General features: G+C 36.5%; 1 protein-coding gene across 7 annotated transcripts; it reads left to right on the top strand.

Annotated features, from left to right (window-relative positions):
• The first annotated feature begins 305 nt into the window (after positions 1-305).
• THUMPD3 (THUMP domain containing 3) lies at positions 306-18,768 on the top strand. Of its 7 annotated transcripts, none has more exons than XM_007500152.3 (10): positions 306-453; positions 1,275-1,566; positions 3,362-3,439; positions 6,425-6,928; positions 8,761-8,891; positions 11,306-11,375; positions 15,353-15,468; positions 15,667-15,777; positions 17,097-17,220; positions 17,411-18,768. In XM_007500152.3, the coding sequence occupies exons 2-10, from the start codon at positions 1,315-1,317 to the stop codon at positions 17,558-17,560; spliced, it is 1,536 nt and encodes a 511-aa protein (XP_007500214.1). In that variant the 5' UTR covers positions 306-453; positions 1,275-1,314; the 3' UTR covers positions 17,561-18,768. The 7 variants fall into 7 exon arrangements, with proteins under 7 accessions (XP_007500214.1, XP_007500215.1, XP_007500213.1 ...); XM_007500153.3 differs by having other exon boundaries at positions 321-453; positions 1,278-1,566; XM_007500151.2 differs by having other exon boundaries at positions 386-628.
• Positions 18,769-19,322: the final 554 nt, after the last annotated feature.

Below are 19,322 nucleotides of genomic sequence, written 5' to 3' on the forward strand. Positions count from 1 at the left end.
GCTTGTGTGCTAACTGATTTGACTTCAAGTATTCGGAGGGCAGCCATGCAGAAGAACGGTAGGGCGGGTTCTGTATGGCCCTAGAACAAAGCTAAGGATAGAAGATGCTGGAGGCAAATCTGGACGAATGTCAGTTAAAACTCAGCTAGAGCATTCCAAAGGGGCCAAGCTCCCCGCAAACCACGTAGGACGCGTAGAGAAGATATCTGCTCTCAGTAGGGGACACCGAGACCTGAGATAGGAGCCTTACTCAGCGTGCCAGCCTCCAGTGAGTACGGATAGGTTAACTTCAGCTCTACTGTAAAGGCCTAATCCGGGAGAAGGTCAAAAACTGCGTGAGAACAAGCGGAAGTTTCCGCTTCCGGAGGCGTGACCTGGAAGTACACCGGCTCACTCGCTGCCTGGCCGGAAGGAGTTCGCTGGGGGTCGCCGGGCGTTAGGCGCGGCCAGCCGGTAACGGGGCTGACGGATCTGGGAAGAGGCGGAGCCAGGGCCAGGGAGGGGGGGCTGAGCCGCTGGGTCGTCGAGGCCGCGAGTTCTCACGCGAGCCGGCTCTCGCTCCTCCCCTGTGCTGCGTGGCGTGGTCACGGCCACCGCATGGTGCCCGCGAGTGCTAGCGGCTCCAGGGGTAGGGAAGCGGAAGGGAGGAGAAGGGAGAGGGACGGGTGCGGCCTTGCCATTACGGCAGAAATTTTCTCTGAGGGTCGTGGGGCGGAAAGGGGGAAGCCATTGATCCTGAGGTAACCCGGTCCCGCTGCTGCCCCCCACCTCCATTGGCCCGGGTGTCGCTGTGCTCTCGCCCAGCCGTTCAGGGGGGGCGGGGCTCTCTGCGGTTCCCTAGCCCAGCCCCCGGGGTTGCGGAGGAGAAGGTGGGCTACGACCCCGACCCTGCGGACGGCCTTCATCCCATTTTGGGAACTACTTCAAGTAGCAATTGTGGTTCCTTTCACACCTGCACCCTATTCCTGTTTGCCGGTGGGGATTATATCTTTATATTCATGTTTAAAAACAAAACAATTCTGTATTGAGGGCTTGCTCGAGTGTATTTTCCTCTATCCTACCTGTACCTTTAGCCTTTGTGCCCCACCCCCAATACCCCACTGGTGGAGCAGTGCCGATTTTCTTCCTTTGTGTTCCACACATCTCAGTTTGCTGGTTGGTGTTGGCTCCTTGAAAATATTTCTGTTGCCTTTTTGTGCATAGCCTCTGGTCTCATCCGTCCCGGAGAATCTGTGCAGCATTTGCAGTTCTCTAGATTATATTTTTCCTTTCAGCAGTTGGTGAGCAATATTGACAGTTTGAAGAGGTGCCAATATGTCTGAAGTCGAAGCAGCTTCCGAACAGTTCAATGAAGTGAAGCTCGATGACTGCTGTGCCACAGAAAATATAGAAAGTCCTCCCAGTAACAATCCTGAGCATCTATGTGTTACTATTGGAGCCACTGTGCCAACTGGCTTTGAGCAGACAGCTGCAGATGAAGTAAGGGAGAAACTAGGCTCACAGTCAAGAATCAGCAAGGACAGGGGCAAGATATACTTTGACATTTCAGTGGAGAGTCTGTCTAAGGTTTGCATATATACATCTTAAAATATTTTCCTAAACTTTTATGTATTCCAGTCTGCCTACATCCACTTATATTCTAAGCCATTTGTTTTAAATTATATCTTTGAAAGATAGTAATGTAATTGGATAGAGGATGTCTTACCTCCCTAACAAGCTAACCTGGATAAGTCACTTGTGACTTCTCTATACTTCCAGTCAATTTCCTTAAGATCAGAAGTTATACATAATAGTTGCTCATTTGGAGTTCTTTAATAAATCACAAGTCTAGGCTTCCCCTCAAAATTAGTAATTAGATTTATAAATAAGGGGATCAATAACTGGGAAATACCTTCACCTGAATCATAGGATTAGAGACCTAGAACTAGAAGGGACCTTAAGAGACCATCTAGCCCTGTTGCCTCATTTTACAAATGAGGAAACTAAGGCCAAAATAAGTTATTTCCCAAGGTCACACAGGTAGTAAGCATCAGAGATCTAATTTGCTAGTTTTATTCAAAAGAAATGGGGCAGCTTGGGTAGCTCATTAGATTGAGAGCCAGGACTAGAGACAGGAGGTCCTAGGTTCAGATTTGACCTCAGACACTTCCTAGCTGTGTGACCCTGGGCAAGTCACTTAACCCCTGTAGCCTAGCCTTTACTGCTCTTCTGCCTTGGAACCAATACTTAGTGTTGATTCTAAGGTGGAAACTAAGGGTTTTTTAAAAAAAGAAGAAAACAGACTCAAAGAGGTTATGACTTTGCTCAATGTTACAAATAAGTAGCAGAGTAAGGATTAACTCTCAGATCCTCTGGCATAAAATCCAACAAGTTTCCAGTTGTTTTGTACTTTCAAAAGTCAGAAGCTTTTAAAAGCATCATTTCTAGATGTCTAGTGTAGTAACCCAGAATTCATCTCTATCCTGAAAACAACTATGAGTTCTGAGGTAAGAAAAAAAAATGGTAATATATATTATATATGATAGAAATAAAAAAAATTTTTTAAAGGACTAAGTGTGAATCACTATAGAAATATGAGAACTTAAAAGTTGGGAGCATTCCTCTGTAGATGACTGAAAATAAGGCCATGTTTCTGACCTCTTCACTTTGATCCTTTATTCTTATGGCCTTTAAGCTACTTCCAATTTCCACCCTCAGTTACTTTTGGGGAAAGGTGGAAGCAGGATGGTAATCAAAGAAGTTGAAACAAGGTTGTATTTTTCAAGTTTTTATTAAAGGATATAAAGATAGCTCTACAACCTCCAAACCTGTTTATATTTAACTATTGACAGTTCCTCCACCTCCTCATTGAGGTGATTGAATTCAAAGGCAATGTTGTTGGAGTACAAGCTCTGGCAGGTCCTATCAAACAAGAAAGGTTTCAAGTATGGACTTGGTGCTGGATTGTGTTTCTGCAGTGTCTGAGAACTAGTCTAGTTAAATTCTGAGAAGCTTATTTCAAGTTAAGCCACAGGCTAATGAACTTTTTGGCTATATCCACTCCCCAAAAACCATCTATTGAGTTACACAGGCAATACCTACATTGAGAAATGACAGCTTGTTGATGTGTTGACAATTCAGTTCAACTTGTAGCTTCCATAGTACTCTGAACCTTTCTTATTAATGTAGTTTCACATTATGCTTTATATTAAACTTATTTGTATGTGTTTATCTCTTTTCCACTAGACTAAATTCCATGAAATCAGGTTCCCAAACTGCTTTTGTGTACCCTATAGTGCATTGTACATAGTGGGCACACAGTAAATATTTGGTGAAAAAATAAACTTGCCAGAGAAATAAACCTATAACATTTTTTTTTCAGGTTCATGGTCTAAGATCAGTTGATAATTTATTTGTTGTTGTTCAGGAGTTTAGAGATTACCAGTTCAAAGAAACCAAGGTGAGTTATCCAAACTAAATTATTTTCTCCAAGAAGCTGTTTGCAGTTCATACACTGAGTTATGTCACTGTGGTCTTTTATAAATTGGAATTATGTGGAAAATTATAACATGGAACTATATTCAAACAGCTGAGATTTACTATTATGTTCTAGAAGATAGCTTTAAGTAAGGACATCAGATTTATATAAAACAGAATTTATAGGAAATAACAACAAATTGCTTATTAAGGTTGTTAAGAAATTCTGTTATGTAGTGATTTAAATTGAGTTCATCATGTTTCCTATGGAGCATTTGTAAACCTTAAAATTTCCCAGACTCTACTTTATAAGATTGGATTAAGACCATTCCCCATTTGGGCAGTGAACTCTACTTAAAGCAGGAATGTGAGAATTCTACTTTACCTACTTGGGTCTGCCCTAGGGGAAGATAAAGTTGTAAACTCTTTTCTGAACAATGAAAAGTACTTAAACCCATACTTTTCTTAAGCTAAGTACCTATAAAGGTCAAGCAACTTGTGAATTTACAAGGAACAAAGAACTGGAAAACTTACTCAGAGCTTTCCTGGTGTGAATTACTCAAAAATCCACACCTTCTTAGGTGTGGACTAAGAATGGGCGGTCCTTTAGAAACATCTACAGTGATTGGTAGATGTAAGGACTTAGGGGAGGTGACAGAGAAGATTTTGCCCTTAAAAATAAGAGCTCAGGGAAGATCTGGGGAGTCATTCTGAAACATTCAGATTGGAGAGACTCATTCTGAGGAGACTGATTCTGAAACATTCAGATGGAGGAGGGAGCTGGTGAAAGCAGCTGAGATGCTGCTGGCCTGGTGTCATTAGAAATCCTTACTTAGACAGATCTTATGGTGAGTTATAAAAAACTGACTGATTTCTCTTTTAAGACTCAGGTCTAGGCCATATTGGCTTTGAGGCCCTTCATACTTATTCCTTTCTTACTCTCTCTCTCTTTGATTACTCATTGTATTGTTAATTAAAATCTCTATAAAACCCAATTGACTTGGGTATTTGAATAATTGGGAATATTTCCCTGGTGACCACCTTATATTTAATTTTAAACCCAAGACACTGTAGTGAAACATATTTCTGCGGTCAAACTTACTCACCCTCTCTTATATCTATCACAATTTATATCTTCCACTATTTTAACCACTACAGTTTAAGACCTCAATCATTTTAAATCTCACACATTTGACCAACTTAAGAGAAATGCCTCGTAGGTAACTACAGGAAAAGTTCAAAATTGGATTAGAAAAATGAGAATAGATCACAGTCAAGGCATATTTTTAGAAACACAGAAGGAAAAAATAATCAGACTGAAAAAAATTGCAGAAATTTTCATTGTGAATCTTACTCAAAGTTAAAACTTTGTTTATATAACAAATGTTCTCTGCATAGTTATATATCTGTCATAGTAACAAAATCTTTAATTCCAAGGTTCTTGTGGGAGGTATATCTTGAGGGTCCTAAATTTTTAAGATTTGATACTAATAACTGATTTTATTATTTAATGGATTTGGATAACTTGCCCTTTTTTGGTTGCTATATAGGGAACTAAAATTTGCCAAACCATAAGTTACTGATTATGTGTTCCAATTTTGTTAATTTTTTGATAGTGCTCAAATATTTTTTATGAATCTCATAATTCCATAATTTCTCTAATTCTGCCTCCCGACCCCCCAATGGAATTTATAGCTACATAAACATACAGAAGCCTTAGGCTCTTGTTCAAAATTATCAGTTTTTCTGTTAGGTTTCTTTATTAAGGGCTGAAATTTCATTCCTTATTTTTTTCTTCAGTTCTGTGATTAAGCCTATGCTTGGAGTCCTGGTGGCTATTCCATCCATCTGGGATTCTATTCTAACTGTAGTTATTTCTGAATTATTCTTTTTCTGTAGTTTTAGCCTAATTATTTTACCTCCTAGTATTTTTTTTATTGTAGTCAGGCTTTTTTGCTTGATCACTTTTTTCTCAGTCACGCTTATTTTTTTTGTTTATTTTTCCTATTGAGATTTCTTATAGGAATTACTTTTCTTTTGAATTCAAGTTGTTTAGCTTCCTTGACATATATTTGTAGTTGTTTTTGAGATGTTGGGTGGGGGGGGCAGTCTCAGATTTCTTGTCAGAAGGAACACAACTCTTCCTTTTATTTCAGATAGTGCTCAAGCAGACCTCACAGCTGATCTTTTCCTTAAAAAAATAAAATAAAATAAAAAGCTGACTGCTTTCTCTTGTCTAGAGCACTGAGGATTGGTGAACTCAATGAATTTCATCCTGCTGAAGGTTGTAGAAGTCTTCTTGAATCATCACTAAAAGAGACTGAAAAGCAGCAACAAATACTATGGTTGCTGGAAAGTGTTTTGTGGGGGACATTTGCTAATAGTTCCAGGAACTTTGTTTTTATGGTTGTTGTAGCTTCCACTTTGTGAATCAGGAAAAGGGCCAAGATTTGCCACACTTACAGAAAAGGTTGTTGCTTTTTTGCTCTTTTTTCTTGTGGCACCTACTCTATGGAGAGTTCTTTCTTTCTGTCTTTTAAAAAATGTTCTTACTATTTGCAACCTTTTTCTTGGTTCTCATGCTAGAACTTCGCAATAGTTTATTCTTTAGGTATGTTAAAAAAAATTAGATAGTCCAAATGATTCCATATTTTTAAAATCAAAAGTATCTGATCCTATCCTCTCTTTTATCTCATATTCATACCTGCCAAAGAAAGCTTTTCCTGGTACTCCAACCAGCACTCATCTCTCTTCTAAACTTAAGCATTCGTATACATAGTAATTATTTGCTACCTTGGACTATTACTTATTTCATAAATGCATATCTTGTTTTCTCAAGGACAAGCTTTTTGAGAAAAGTAATTATTTTGTGTTTCTCTTGATGTTTGGAATAGTATAAAGTGCTTAATTATTGCTAACATGGAAGTGCCTGAGAAATGCATGGATTTTGGTTTTTCTTTTTTTAAAGGAAGATGTTCTAAAAGATTTTGAAGATTTGGCTGGAAAGCTTCCTTGGTCAGACCCTTTAAAAGTATGGAAAATTAATACCAGCTTTAAGAAAAAAAAAACAAAACGCAAAAAATTAACCCAGCAAAATATCATAAGTAAAGAGAAAGTGGATGATGAACAAGGAGACCTAAGAGCTGAGAAGAATGTTGAGGAACAGGTCACCAATTATACTATGGAGGAGGTGTTAGAAACTATTGAAAATCAAGATGGCATTATTGATGAAACTCCCATATTAGCTTTCAGCAAAATAGTATCAGAAATACCATCTGCCATTGAGAAAGAAAAAGGACTTAATGAGAGCCACAAAGAGGAAGCCGAATCTCAAGTGCTCAAGTTCCGAGTCACATGCAACCGGGCAGGAGAAAACCATAGCTTTACTTCCAATGAAGCAGCAAGAGATTTTGGGGGAGCCGTTCAGGACTATTTCAAATGGAAGGCTGACATGACCAACTTTGATGTAGAGGTACAGGTTATCTATCTACATATTGGGCGTGATTTTTGTGGGTTTGTTGCCAAGGAACATTAGAATTATGATCATTTAAAAGATTAAAGGTCCTTGAATAATAGAATCATAGAATTGTTGATTTGGAAGGGCCCAATAAAGGACATCTAGGTCAGCTCCATTAGCTCCATTTTTCATTGGGAAAAAACAGGCCCAGGGATGTTACACAGCTAGTTAAGACAGCCAAAACTAGAAAGAAATAGCTTCCTACCTGATAATCTAGGCTTTCCAACTATGCCAGGCTGCCTTGTATATTGACCCAGCTGGATGAGAGGACCTGGTTCAAGTCCAGGTAGTTTGTTGTTTGATTGTTAAGCTTTAGTTTACTTCTTGGTAAGTGATAGTGGCAATACTTGTATTATTGATCTCACAGAGATGTTAGGAAGATTAAATCAGAGAATAAATATAAAGTGCTTTGTAAATATAAAAGCATCATACAAATGCCAGCTATTACTTTCATCAGCAATTTGAGCAAAAAAAATTAATGAACTATATATATATATATAAAATTTGTAGTTGAGAAACCAAATCAGAATTTCAAGCACACAATAGGTTGGAATAAAGGCAAATCTGTTAAAATAACAGAGATAAATTTAACTTTACAAAGTAGTTGTATTACTTAAGTTTGAGTCAGAAGTGTGATGTTAGTTCCTTAAAAGTTGTAATTTTAGGGTACAGTAATAAAAGTACAATATTCAGAACAGGGAAAGGAATAGTCCCAATAAATGCTATACTGGTCAAACCATATTTGGGATGGTGTGCTCCATTTTGGTTATTACATTTAAAGAGAGACATTACTAATCTAAAAGGGGGTTGTGGGTAACAGTGAATGATGTCAAAATCATGTCATATATGGGGAACTAGGTAATGGTTATAACCTTCAGACAAAAAGACTTCCTAATAACATAGTTACCTATAAAATATTTGAGGAAGATTTAATTTTTGTAGACTCAGAGAACAGAAAAGTTCTGATTTCTGTTGCTCCTTGCTGTGTGGACGAAAGTGATTCTTCTGCTCTTTGCTGTTTGTATACCAGAAAGTGATTTCTGAGGCTCACTTCCTTCTATAAAACATGTTTTATTTATTCAAATAGGTGGTTACTGTTATTACTACTTACCTCATGGGATGTTGAGAGTACCATGAGCTATTATATTATCATGGTTCAACAAAAGGAAGACCTTCCTATTTAGGCTTCTTCAAAAATGGAGTGAGATGACTTCTTGAGGAAGCAGATTTCCATCACAGGCTATATTCCAGAAGAAGTTTGTCAGAGATGTTAGAGAAGTGACTTGTGTTAGAGGGGTGAGGGAGGGGGAGGGGTGGACCTTTAAAATTCTTTATTTCTCTGACTTTGCTGTTATTCCTGTACTCCACAAGAAATTAATTGATTTGTGATGAGGCTGAAAGAACTAAGGAATGAAGTGGTAGCATATAGGTCAGACTTAATTAAAAGAACTTCCATTATAGGATTGTGTTCATGGATGTGTAAAACAAAGTTAAGTGTGGCTTGTGAGGATGGATGAGAGAAAAATACATATATAAGCACTTAGACTCTGGAAAGAAGATACCATCTAGAAAATAAATATTTTGAGCTTCTGTAAAAAAATTTTTTTTTACTAAAGTTATGAGTGGTCCCTTTGTTTAACTCTATCATGCACAGAAATGGGTTTCATAAATTTTCCATTTATTCTACATAAAGTTACGGAGATTTGAAATGTGGATTTGTTTCAGTGATTATACAGTGTGAACGTGACAAAAATCCAGTTGATATATCTTGTTGAACTTTATCCTAGGTTCTCTTGAATGTCCATAATAATGAAATAGTTGTGGGCATTGCATTGACAGAAGAGAGTCTCCATCGAAGAAATATTACACATTTTGGTCCAACAACTCTACGATCCACTCTTGCTTATGGCATGCTCAGGTAAATGAGTGGGTTTGATATCCATTCTGGTTACAGCTTGGGTTGAAATCATTAATAAATGCCACATGTGAGTACATTGTATACTAACACAGTTCAAAAGCTTCTCATGAATATAATTTGTTTTGTTTTTTAATAAAAACCCTTACTTTCTGTATTGATTCTAAGGCAGAAGAGAAGTAAGGGCTAGGCAATGGGGGTTAAGTGACTTGCCCAGGATCACACAGCTAGGAAGTGTCTGAGGTCAAATTTGAACTCAGGATCTTCCATCTCTAAGCCTAGCTCTTAATCCACTGAGCCACCCAGCTGCCTCCTCATGAATATCGTTTTTAAGGGTCTTGATAGCTAAAAATGCATCCCTCTCTAGCCGACCCAGAGGAGCCTCTCTGAGCTCTAGGTGATTCTGAGACAAACATGCAGTTTATTCATTAAGTTCTTCAGGTTGAGAGAACTTGTAAGAATTTGCAATCTACTGTTAAGGCCTTTAGAACACAGGGAAGCATCAGAAAGAGGACTTTATAAATATTTTATTTGAAATTATTGTAAATTTTCCTTTATTTCCACTTTAGTGCAGTAAATAAGCAAAGACTTTTAACTCCTCTGATAATTACTGAACAAGCACTGCATAGAGAATGCTTTATGGATAGCAGATCATGATGAGAAAATTAATTATAATTTTCATTTGCTTAGTGACTTGTACTTTTCAGAATGTTTTCACTTATTACTTCATTTGATCTTCAAGAACCCTATGGGCCCTTTGAGATTACAGAACAAGCTATTTAATTAACCACATTTACATATGGGACATGCCAATTTTCAGTGTTAGTTCTTCCTTTCTCCCTGTGAGTAACCCTTTCCTTTTTTCCTCTCCTTATATTTGCATTCTTCCTTATCCTCTTCTCTTCACAGACTTTATGTATTATGACTAGAGACCTGTCTTTAACATAGTTCGTCATGATTTGATCTTGACATGTGCAACAGAAAAATGAGGTCAGTTGCTTAGGAAAGACACTCTTGTACCCCTGGTATTTAATTTGGATTCTTTGACAGTTGCAAATTTTCAACTATATTCTTCCCAGGTATAGCTAGCCAAAGTATATGACATTCATCTCCCGCTTATGCACAAGCTTTACTCATTAAAAGTCAATGGGCAGATGTAAATTGTTTCACAGGAACTTATTTAAACTCTCAGAATCCTAGGATTTGGAATTGGAAGTGACTAGTAGCTATCTTAATATAAGCCATGCATGAAAGTAAGAGCCACTATAAAATACCAGGCAAGTGGTCATATAGGTAATAGCTTCAAGACCAAGACTATGGACAGGCTATTCTCTTTGGACATAACTGTTAAAAGTTTCTCATATCAACTTTAAATTTACCTCTTTACAACTTCCACCTTCTCATTGCTCTTGGTTCTGACCTAGGACTAATCCCTACCTTTCATATACTTAAAGACATCCTCTCTTCTACAAGGTAAATATTTCCAGGTTCTTCAACTAATCCTCAGATGACTTGTATTCAAGGCCTTCTGCCATCATCCTGCCCTGGATGTTCAAATTAAAGACTTGTCCAAAGGGGCACTGCTGAATCTTGTCCTAGGCTCTGCTCGTAATCACTTGAAATTTGCTTATTTTAAAAATACATCCTTATAAGATTTTTGTTGTTTTCAAGAATTTTCTGTGTTTTCACCAAGTTCATTGAGACATTCTGAATGGGTTTTAATAAACAGATGTATTTATATTTAAGCATAATACTTTAACATTTTTAATTGTTATTTGTTCTTATATCACCTGGATTTTGCCATGTATCCGTTTTTCTCCCTTTCTCAGAGAGCTATCTCTTCAATAAAGAAATTTTAAAGAGAGAAAATATTAAAACAAATCAACATTTTTAAAAAATCTGACATTATATGTAGTATTCCATACCTATGAACCTTCATCACTCCTACAAAGATAGGGAGGTGGAAAGAAAGATGAATTCTTACTTCCCTTCTTGGGGCCAAGCTTGGCCTTTAAATTTTTACATTTTCATTGTTTTACAGCAATTGTCTTCTCCGTTTACATTGTTGCAAGTGATATATTTTGTTACCTGGTTCTGTGTGCTTACTTTACTTTGTATCAGTTCATGTAAGTTCTTCCCATGCATAATATTCATTATGTTCATTATTTATCACAACATAGTGTAGCCGTTCCCTAGTTCATAAGCTTCCACCTGGTTTCTGGTTCTTTGCTAGGACAGGAGAGCTTCTATAAATATCTTGGTGCATTTGGAGGCGAAATTTCCTTTGCACATATTTTCTTAAGAAAGAGTTGTTATAGTATTAGTGTATTAATACCATACCTTTTGGTAGATTCATTTTATAAGTCCCTAATTTTTAAAAATTCTTTTCCTTTAGACTATTTGCTTCTTTTTTCTAGGCTTTGTTCTCCTCAGCCTACTGACATAATAATAGATCCCATGTGTGGAACAGGTGCCATACCAATAGAGGTAATAACTTTTATCTAGCTTTTGAATTTGATAGTGGTAAACACATAAGATTCTTGTTCTCTTTTCAATTAAATTTTATTTTTTCAAATTAACAAGTCAATTTCCTCTCCCTACCCCTAGCATCACTGGGGAAAAAAGGAAAATAAAAACCCATATTACAAATATTTATAGTTAAGTAAAACAAAATCTTTTATTGGTTTTGTTGAAAAACCATCTCCTTATGCCGAGTCCATCCCCTCTTCTCTGCCTGCTGAGAGGTGGATGGGAAAATGCTGGTCCTCTAAAGCAAAAGTGTTCAAACTGTAGTGGCTCTTGACATGCCACATTATGGCTAGAACCAGATTAAAATAAACTTGGGAAATATTTAACAGAATAAATAAAAGTGGTCAATATGCCCCCACAGGAATCTTTATTGTATAAGTGGCCCCCATTTGCTCAAGAATCATATTTGGTCGTTGGATTAGAGGTCTTAATTTCTTAAAATAATCTTAAAGTACAGATTTGATGATGATCTGCTTAAGAATATCAGTAACTTCTTGCTGTTAGGGATATAATAGAAATTCTTCACTTTAGTATTTAGAACAGGAGTTCTTTGTTTTTACAGTGCTATTGTTATTTAGCTCATTTCACCCTGCATTAGTGTTATGCTTTTCATCATTTCTTTTGTTATAGTGTATCATAGTATATTCATATACCATAATGTTTGACCATTCCCTAGTCACTACTTTGGTTTTCAGTTTTTTGCCACCACAAAAAGAATATTTTCATTAATGGGTTCTTGGCTTCTTTATTTCAGATATAGATTAAATATTGGTATTGTTTAAAAAGTTTTGTTTGGCTAGTTCCAAATTGTTTTCTAGAATAACTGGAACAATTCATAGCTTTACCAATGCTATATTAGTGTGCCTCCAATATTTATTACCTTTTGGGGGGGGTACTTTGCCAATCTGATGGGAGTGAGGTGAAACCTCAAAATTGTTCCAATTTGCATCTATTTGTTATTTGGAGCATTTTTTAAAATCCTTACACCTTTAGTCTTAGAATGAATACTGTTTATTGGTTCCAAGGCAGAAGAGTGGGAAGGGGGTAGGCAGTGGGGACTTGCCCAGGGGTGACACAGCTAAGAAATATCTGAGGCCAAATTTAAACTCAGAACCTCCTGTCTCTAAATCTGCTTCTCAATCTTCTGAGCCATCTACCTGCCTTCTGGAACATTTTTTTTTTCATGTGGCTAAAGATAGTTTGGATTTCTTCCTCCGAGAACTGTGTGGTCATCTTTGACCATTTATCAGTTGGAAAATGGCTTATTCTTACACATTTGAATTAGTTCCTTACATATCTTGGAAATGAGATGTTTGTCAGAGAAGTCGCTGCAAAGACTTCCCCCGTTTTCTGCTTCCCTTCTAATTTTAGCTTCATTGGTTTTGTTTGTATGAAACTTGTTAATTTTATATAATCAAAGCTGTACATTATGCCATCTATGAAACTCTCCTTATTTGTTCATGAACGCACCCCTATCTATAGATTAGAAATGTAATTTGTTCCTTTCTCTTCTGTTGTCACCATATATCATGCTTTTTGGAGATTATAGTTGGATCTAAACAAATCAACAAAATTGAGTGGCTTGACCCAATAGTTTTTAAAGCAGTTCTGGATGGAAGTTGTAGTCATATTGGCCAAAATATAAAAAGTCAGTTCAACTACTCTGCAAAGGAAATTGGGTAAAATATCATCATAAGTCCTATCCATAATAATGGCTCCTGAGGATTAGTTTCATACTTATATAACTTATATACAGATAGAATTGGTAGCAATAAGCAAGATAATAGAATGTATAATTGTATTTGTCTGAAAAGTTGGCATGATTTCAACCGGGAGGGTCACATTTTAACAAGTTCTTTGATTTGATAAGTCGATGAGCAAAGAGAAACTTAGATTAGATCAAACTGTATGAAAGATTCCACACTAAAAGGTTCTTTTAAAATTAAGTTATAATATAATAAAACAGGAAGAAGTGTTTTACCTCAGAAGGATGATCCCTTCCATCTTCTACAGCTACAAAAATATTCCTAAAGTATGGGTTTGTTGATGTCACTCTTCTGCTTGAGAATTAAATAACTTCTTATTGCCATTAGGATACAATACAAATTCTTCACTTGAATATTTTAGAGCCTTTTCACACCCATTCATAAATCTATTTTCTAGCCAAATTGCCTATGTTTGATGTTCCTCAAACTCATCATTCCCCTTTGCCCAGATTGTCTGTCTCCATGCCTGGAATATGCTCTTTTCATATCTTCTCTTAAAATCCCTAATTTGTTTCAAGGTTCACTTTATATGTTACTTTCTAAAGGAAGACTTAAATGATCCCAAAGTGCTCTTCTGCTTATCCCCTTACCAACTTATAGAAAACTTTTAAGACTTTTTATTTTTGTCTTTTATATACCCAACATGTAACTCAGTATTTTTTATATGTAGTTGATGCTCATTAAATGCATGTAAAGTTGAATTTAACTTGCTCAAAAACTAAGGTGAGGAACCTTGTAGAACCAAGTAGCATTAATGTGGTTTCCCCTGCTATTCAGTCAAAATCATTATTAATTTTGAATTTTTATATATTATCTAGGAGAAAACTGCATATAGTACACTCCAGTTTTCAGGGCACAGTAAGTTCTTCCATGTGGGAAAATCTCTAATGAGGATGAACAACAGGAATATTTCATAAGTCTTTGAAGTAGATAGATAAACAAGTGTCAATAAGAAACTTAATCCATTTAAGAAATATCCCAGATTATAATTAAAAGAAAGTTAGCCCTGAACTATCTGCTAAATCCAAGAGATAGCAATGAATCATTATGAACTGTTTCCTAAAAGCGTTAACTCTAAAGATGAAAAATTCTAAGCATTATCATAAAGTATATTCAGTTATGGTGTGTCAACTTCTCCAATATGCCGATAGTTCTGGACATTGCCCTTTAATTAAGTATGATAGAACTGGCAAAGGTCCAAAAAAGGCAACTAAAGAGATATGGTTCTTTTTCTTTTTTTTTTAAACCCTTATCTTCCATCTTCGTCAATACTGTGTATTGGCTCCCAGGCAGAAGAGTGGTAAGGGCTAGGCAATGGGGGTCAAGTGACTTGCCCAGGGTCACACAGCTGGGAAGTGTCTGAGGCCAGATTTGAATCTAGGACCTCCTATCTCTAGGCCTGGCTCTCAATCCACTGAGCCACCCAGCTGCCCCCAAGATAAGGTTCTTGATGGAATTCCCTATAAGGGCAGACTAGACTTTATCCTTGAAGAGTAAAGGAGGTATGACTTGAGTTAATAAAACCTTGGGTACTACTGTATCTTTGGCAAAGCCTTTGAAGCATGAAAGTTAACTTTTAAAAATTCCTTCTCCCAACTCAAAGGCACACCATTATTAGCAGTGGTAAAGCCACTATTTGAAATTTTTTATGAATCCAAGGCTAGTGCTTTTTCCACTCCACAGCAGGAAATGCTGACTGCATAAATAGGATCAAGAAAGGTTAATAAGTGGCTACTATATTACTGGTTACAAAAGAAAAAGTAATTTACTTTATATACCTGGCTTCTGAAGTTGATTTCCTAGAGGGTGACATGTTGTCTTCATTTTCTTGTTAGACATAGTGAGAACATTGACCTAATATGGTATTCAAGTTTTTTTTTTATTTGACTTATATCTTTAGAATGTTTATGGATTAGCATTAACAAACCCTGCAAAAAAAGAAATGGCATGGTATACTGGCTTTTTCAACTATAACAATATAAACTTTACCATCACTATCAATACATAAAGATTATATTAGGACTACTTAATACGAAAAGAAATTTAATACAAAGTTTTATTTCTCCTAAATAATGCTTTGTTTATGTGGGCTCAATATTGAAAGTGCTTATATTCTTTAACCCATCTTTTTCCATTTGCAAATTTACAATATTTGCTTTTGGTTTTTAGGGGGCTGCCGAGTGGCCTAACTGTTATCATATTGCTGGTGATAACAACCCCCTGGCCGTGAAAAGAGCAGCAAATAACATCTTGTCATTACTGACAAAGAGCCAAGTTAAAGAAAGGTAAAAATAAAACTAAAGTAGAATCTATAACAGCTGTTTATTGAAAGAAAATAATTTTGAAAATGGTTCTTTCTATTGATTTCAAGTCCATTTTGATGGGCCTGCAAATACAATAAACATAATAGCATATGAAATTCCAATTTAATTTTGAATTTCCTATCTTTACCTGTGTTAAAAGATCTCTCATTTCATTCACAGCAAAGCATTCTGGGGCCTCCCTATAGATGCTATTCAGTGGGATATCTGCAACCTGCCTTTGAGGACTGGTTCTGTGGATATTATTGTCACAGATATGCCATTTGGAAAGAGGTAGGATATTAAAAATAAATATAAAAGTGCTGGACTTTGTGTTCAGTTCTTATGGTAGTACCCACAAATCTAAAGGAAAATAGCTTGCTATTATTTTTTCTTGGGATTTATTCATAGCCACAACAAAGAAAAAAAAAATCATGCATTCTCAGCTAGCACAACTGGTCAATATTGCTATTTTCCCACAGCATTGTGACAGATTTCACCCATTTTATTTACTTTCAGGAACTTACTGACTATACAAAATTGAAAGATGGTTTCCAGTACTGATACTTGGTTATATTACTTTTATTTAAGGATAGTCATAAGTATTTACTATAGCAATATTTCAAGGGATTCTAAGATTTGTTCTAAATTAAGGACAAGCCAGAGAAGTTCTCTTTTGCACTTGAGCTCAAGATGTAAAATGAATATTCTCAATTTGTAAAATGCAATAATAATTACTATGATTTGAAAATTTAGGCAGATTACAAACTTCCCTCCTCTCAGGCTAAACTTTAAAACAGGTATTTTATTTATTTTAAGAGATACTGAAGCAAGGAAATAAGAACAAAGTTGATGCTGGTGGAGATAACAGCATTTATGTAGTTCTTTAAGGTTTGCTAAAGAGCTCTTCAAATACTTCATTTGATCCTTAAAACAACCCAGAGCTAGTAAGTGATTTGAGATCACATTTTAACTCAGATCTTCCTGACTCCAGGACTAACATTCTATCCACTGACCTACCTAGCTGCTTCTTAAGATTTTGCAGGCAAAACATGGGCTGTAGGAGGAAGAGCAAATAGGGCTTTCAGGGTAATGAACAGAAAAAAGCCAATAAAGATTAAACAAACAATAGAAAGGAACGCCACCCCACCCTCTCCTCAACTCCCTTTGTACTGGTATTTTAATACCCACCCCCCACCAGTCAGTTTCAGCAGAGAATTTTTGGAAGGAATTGTGCAGAAGAATTGTGCATTATGGTATGTGTATCTCACACAGTCAGGACTTCCTGGTTCAAGTATTTTTTTTTTGTGATCCTTTAGAATTAATGTTATCTTTCCTGTTGTACCTCTGATTGTGCATTATATTAATGCATTGTATATAGCTTTTACACATTCATCTCTAAGTCATCAAAGTTAAAAAAAATTTTTATACAAAAGTTTCAGAATTCATGTCAGTTTATAAATACTCTAATAATTCTGTTGGCATGTGAGATAGTTCTATTTCTGAAAACAAAGGTCAGTGATAATGTTTGTGACCTCTCATCACTTTGTATGGGCTATTTTTTAAAATCTGCTGTGAAATGGAATGTCAGTACTTGACCTTGACTTTTGTAGGATAGGATCTAAGAAAAGAAACTGGAATCTCTATCCATCTTGTCTCCAAGAAATGAGCCGGGTCTGTAGACCTGGGACTGGTCGAGCTGTGCTACTTACTCAGGACAGGAAATGCTTTGCCAAGGTAATGTTCTTTAACTGTTCATCTGAGTCCTTAGATTAAGTAGAAAAACATCGGAGGAATAACGTGGTTTGTTTTAGATGTGATTTGCCTTTTTTCCCCCCCTTCCCTCAGATAGGGTACCATCACCCTTCATATACTAAGAGAATTGCTAATATAATAAAATGGGTGTTGTGGTTTTGTGTTTACACAGGCGTTATCCAGTATGGGGCATGTATGGCGGAAGGTGCATACAGTCTGGGTGAACATAGGGGGTCTTCACGCTGCAGTTTATCTCCTCAAACGTACTACTCAAGTGTTCATTCATCCTGCAGAACTGCAGCATGACAGAGAGATGCCTTGAGGATAAAGAAGATGAAAAATTGGCTTTTCTTCATGTCTTTGGAAGTTAAGTTTCACGTGCCTCCCACCACTGAAAATATCTGAGGCAGCATGAGAAATAGATCTAAAACACAGAGGAATAGTAACAGAAGGCTAGTTTGGCCCTGCATCCAAACTGGTCTGAACATAACTCATTTAACAGGAATAGCATAGATGAATATTCTGGTAGAGAAGGCATTCCCTACAGCTCAGAAGGGACTTGTTCCCTTGGGTAAACCTTAAAAGTTTCATTTCCCCAATGAGCCAAGGAATAGCTGTGTATAACTTCTATTTCTGCAAGTGGCTTTAAAATATTTCAAGATTGCTTAAATGCTTTTCTCTGTATATATGGCATTTTATGTTTTAGATCTGCCTCCATAGGACAGGTTTTCCATTGAGGTTCTTGGGAAGATATCTTGGCCATAGTGAAAGGTAAAGGACATGGAGTGCCTCAGATTATATTTTGGTTAAGAAATAGCCTTACTTTAAGTGATACACTCATTCTTTCTTCTTACCTCAACTAGACATCAGTTCATTTTCAGATAATATGCAAATGCTACCCTAGGAAGAAAATACTAAAGTCACAGGATATTTAGGGAAAGTTACCATTTGCCTTACAAAATGAAGTGTAATTGACTACACTGCTAACCTGAGTAATTTCAAAGATAGTTTTGAAAAGGTGGTGATTATCTTAAACTAAATTATTTCAATTTTATAACAGGAATGCCTTTTAATAGATGAGTAAGTCATGGGGCAAGGTCAATTAACATAAGAATAAGCTTGTTTTAAGTAACTTTGTATTTGAGCTATATAGAGATACCAAAGTTGAAAAGCAAATATATATTATTTTGTCAGATTCTGACTCCAGAAAACCTTTTTTGGTCATTTTAAAGAAAGTAATACTATATAATCACATTGTGTTTAGATAAAAGCTTTAATTTGGGGTTTCTTTTGCTGCCTTTTCTCCATAATCAGCAGTATTTATACTATAGTACTGCCTACTACACAAATCTGTACAACCGAATGCCTTCAGCTCATTGGATGGGGTATCTTTCCCATGGACCATACACTTGGTCCAAAAAAGGAAAGGTTGGTGTAAATTGATTTATGTTCAAACTTTTTTCAGTTTCCAGATACATTCAATTTGATCTCTTAGTGCCATGTTACTGTAATAAAGTTTTACTTAACCGATTTTGATGTCTCACATTTAGGAGGGGAAAATCCCCTAACAGCATTTCATGCTTTTAGATAAATCACCTGAGCCATATGGCTGATGATTCTCGACTTGGTTATCTTCATCTGGAAATAAGCATCACTTTTTAAAAACTCTTACCTTCCATCTTAGAACCAACACTATGTATTGGTGCTAAAGCATTAGAGAGTAAGGGCTAGGCAATGAGGGTTAAGTGACTTGCCCAGGGTCACACAGCTGGGAAATGTCTGAGTCCAGATCTGAACCCAGAATCTCCTGTCTCTAGGCCTAGCTCTCAATCCACTGAGCCACCCAGCTGCCCCCAAGCAACACATTTTTTAAAGTATTAAGCCTCTTAATAGATTTTAGAATCATCAGTCTAAGCCTAAAGCTCTGAGTTGTCTCTTCAGCCCACACAAACAAAATTCTGACAGCAAATTGAACTTCAAACCAAAGAAGTATCAGCCATGAAAGTCCAAACAACATATAGCACGTAAATTGGCTGAGCAGGTGTGACTAAATCATATAAAATTTATCCCTGATAAAAACCTAA

This window comes from Monodelphis domestica, chromosome 7 (assembly GCF_027887165.1).
Source record: "Monodelphis domestica isolate mMonDom1 chromosome 7, mMonDom1.pri, whole genome shotgun sequence".
Lineage (NCBI taxonomy): Eukaryota > Metazoa > Chordata > Mammalia > Didelphimorphia > Didelphidae > Monodelphis > Monodelphis domestica.

Coding starts and splice junctions, on each gene's coding strand:
- THUMPD3 (XM_007500152.3), top strand. CDS start 1,315: ATGTCTGAAGTCGAAGCAGCTTCCGAACAGTTCAATGAAGTGAAGCTC. Junction 11,376..15,352: donor CAGGTGCCATACCAATAGAG/GTAATAACTTTT, acceptor TTTGGTTTTTAG/GGGGCTGCCGAGTGGCCTAA. Junction 15,469..15,666: donor AAGAGCCAAGTTAAAGAAAG/GTAAAAATAAAA, acceptor TTTCATTCACAG/CAAAGCATTCTGGGGCCTCC.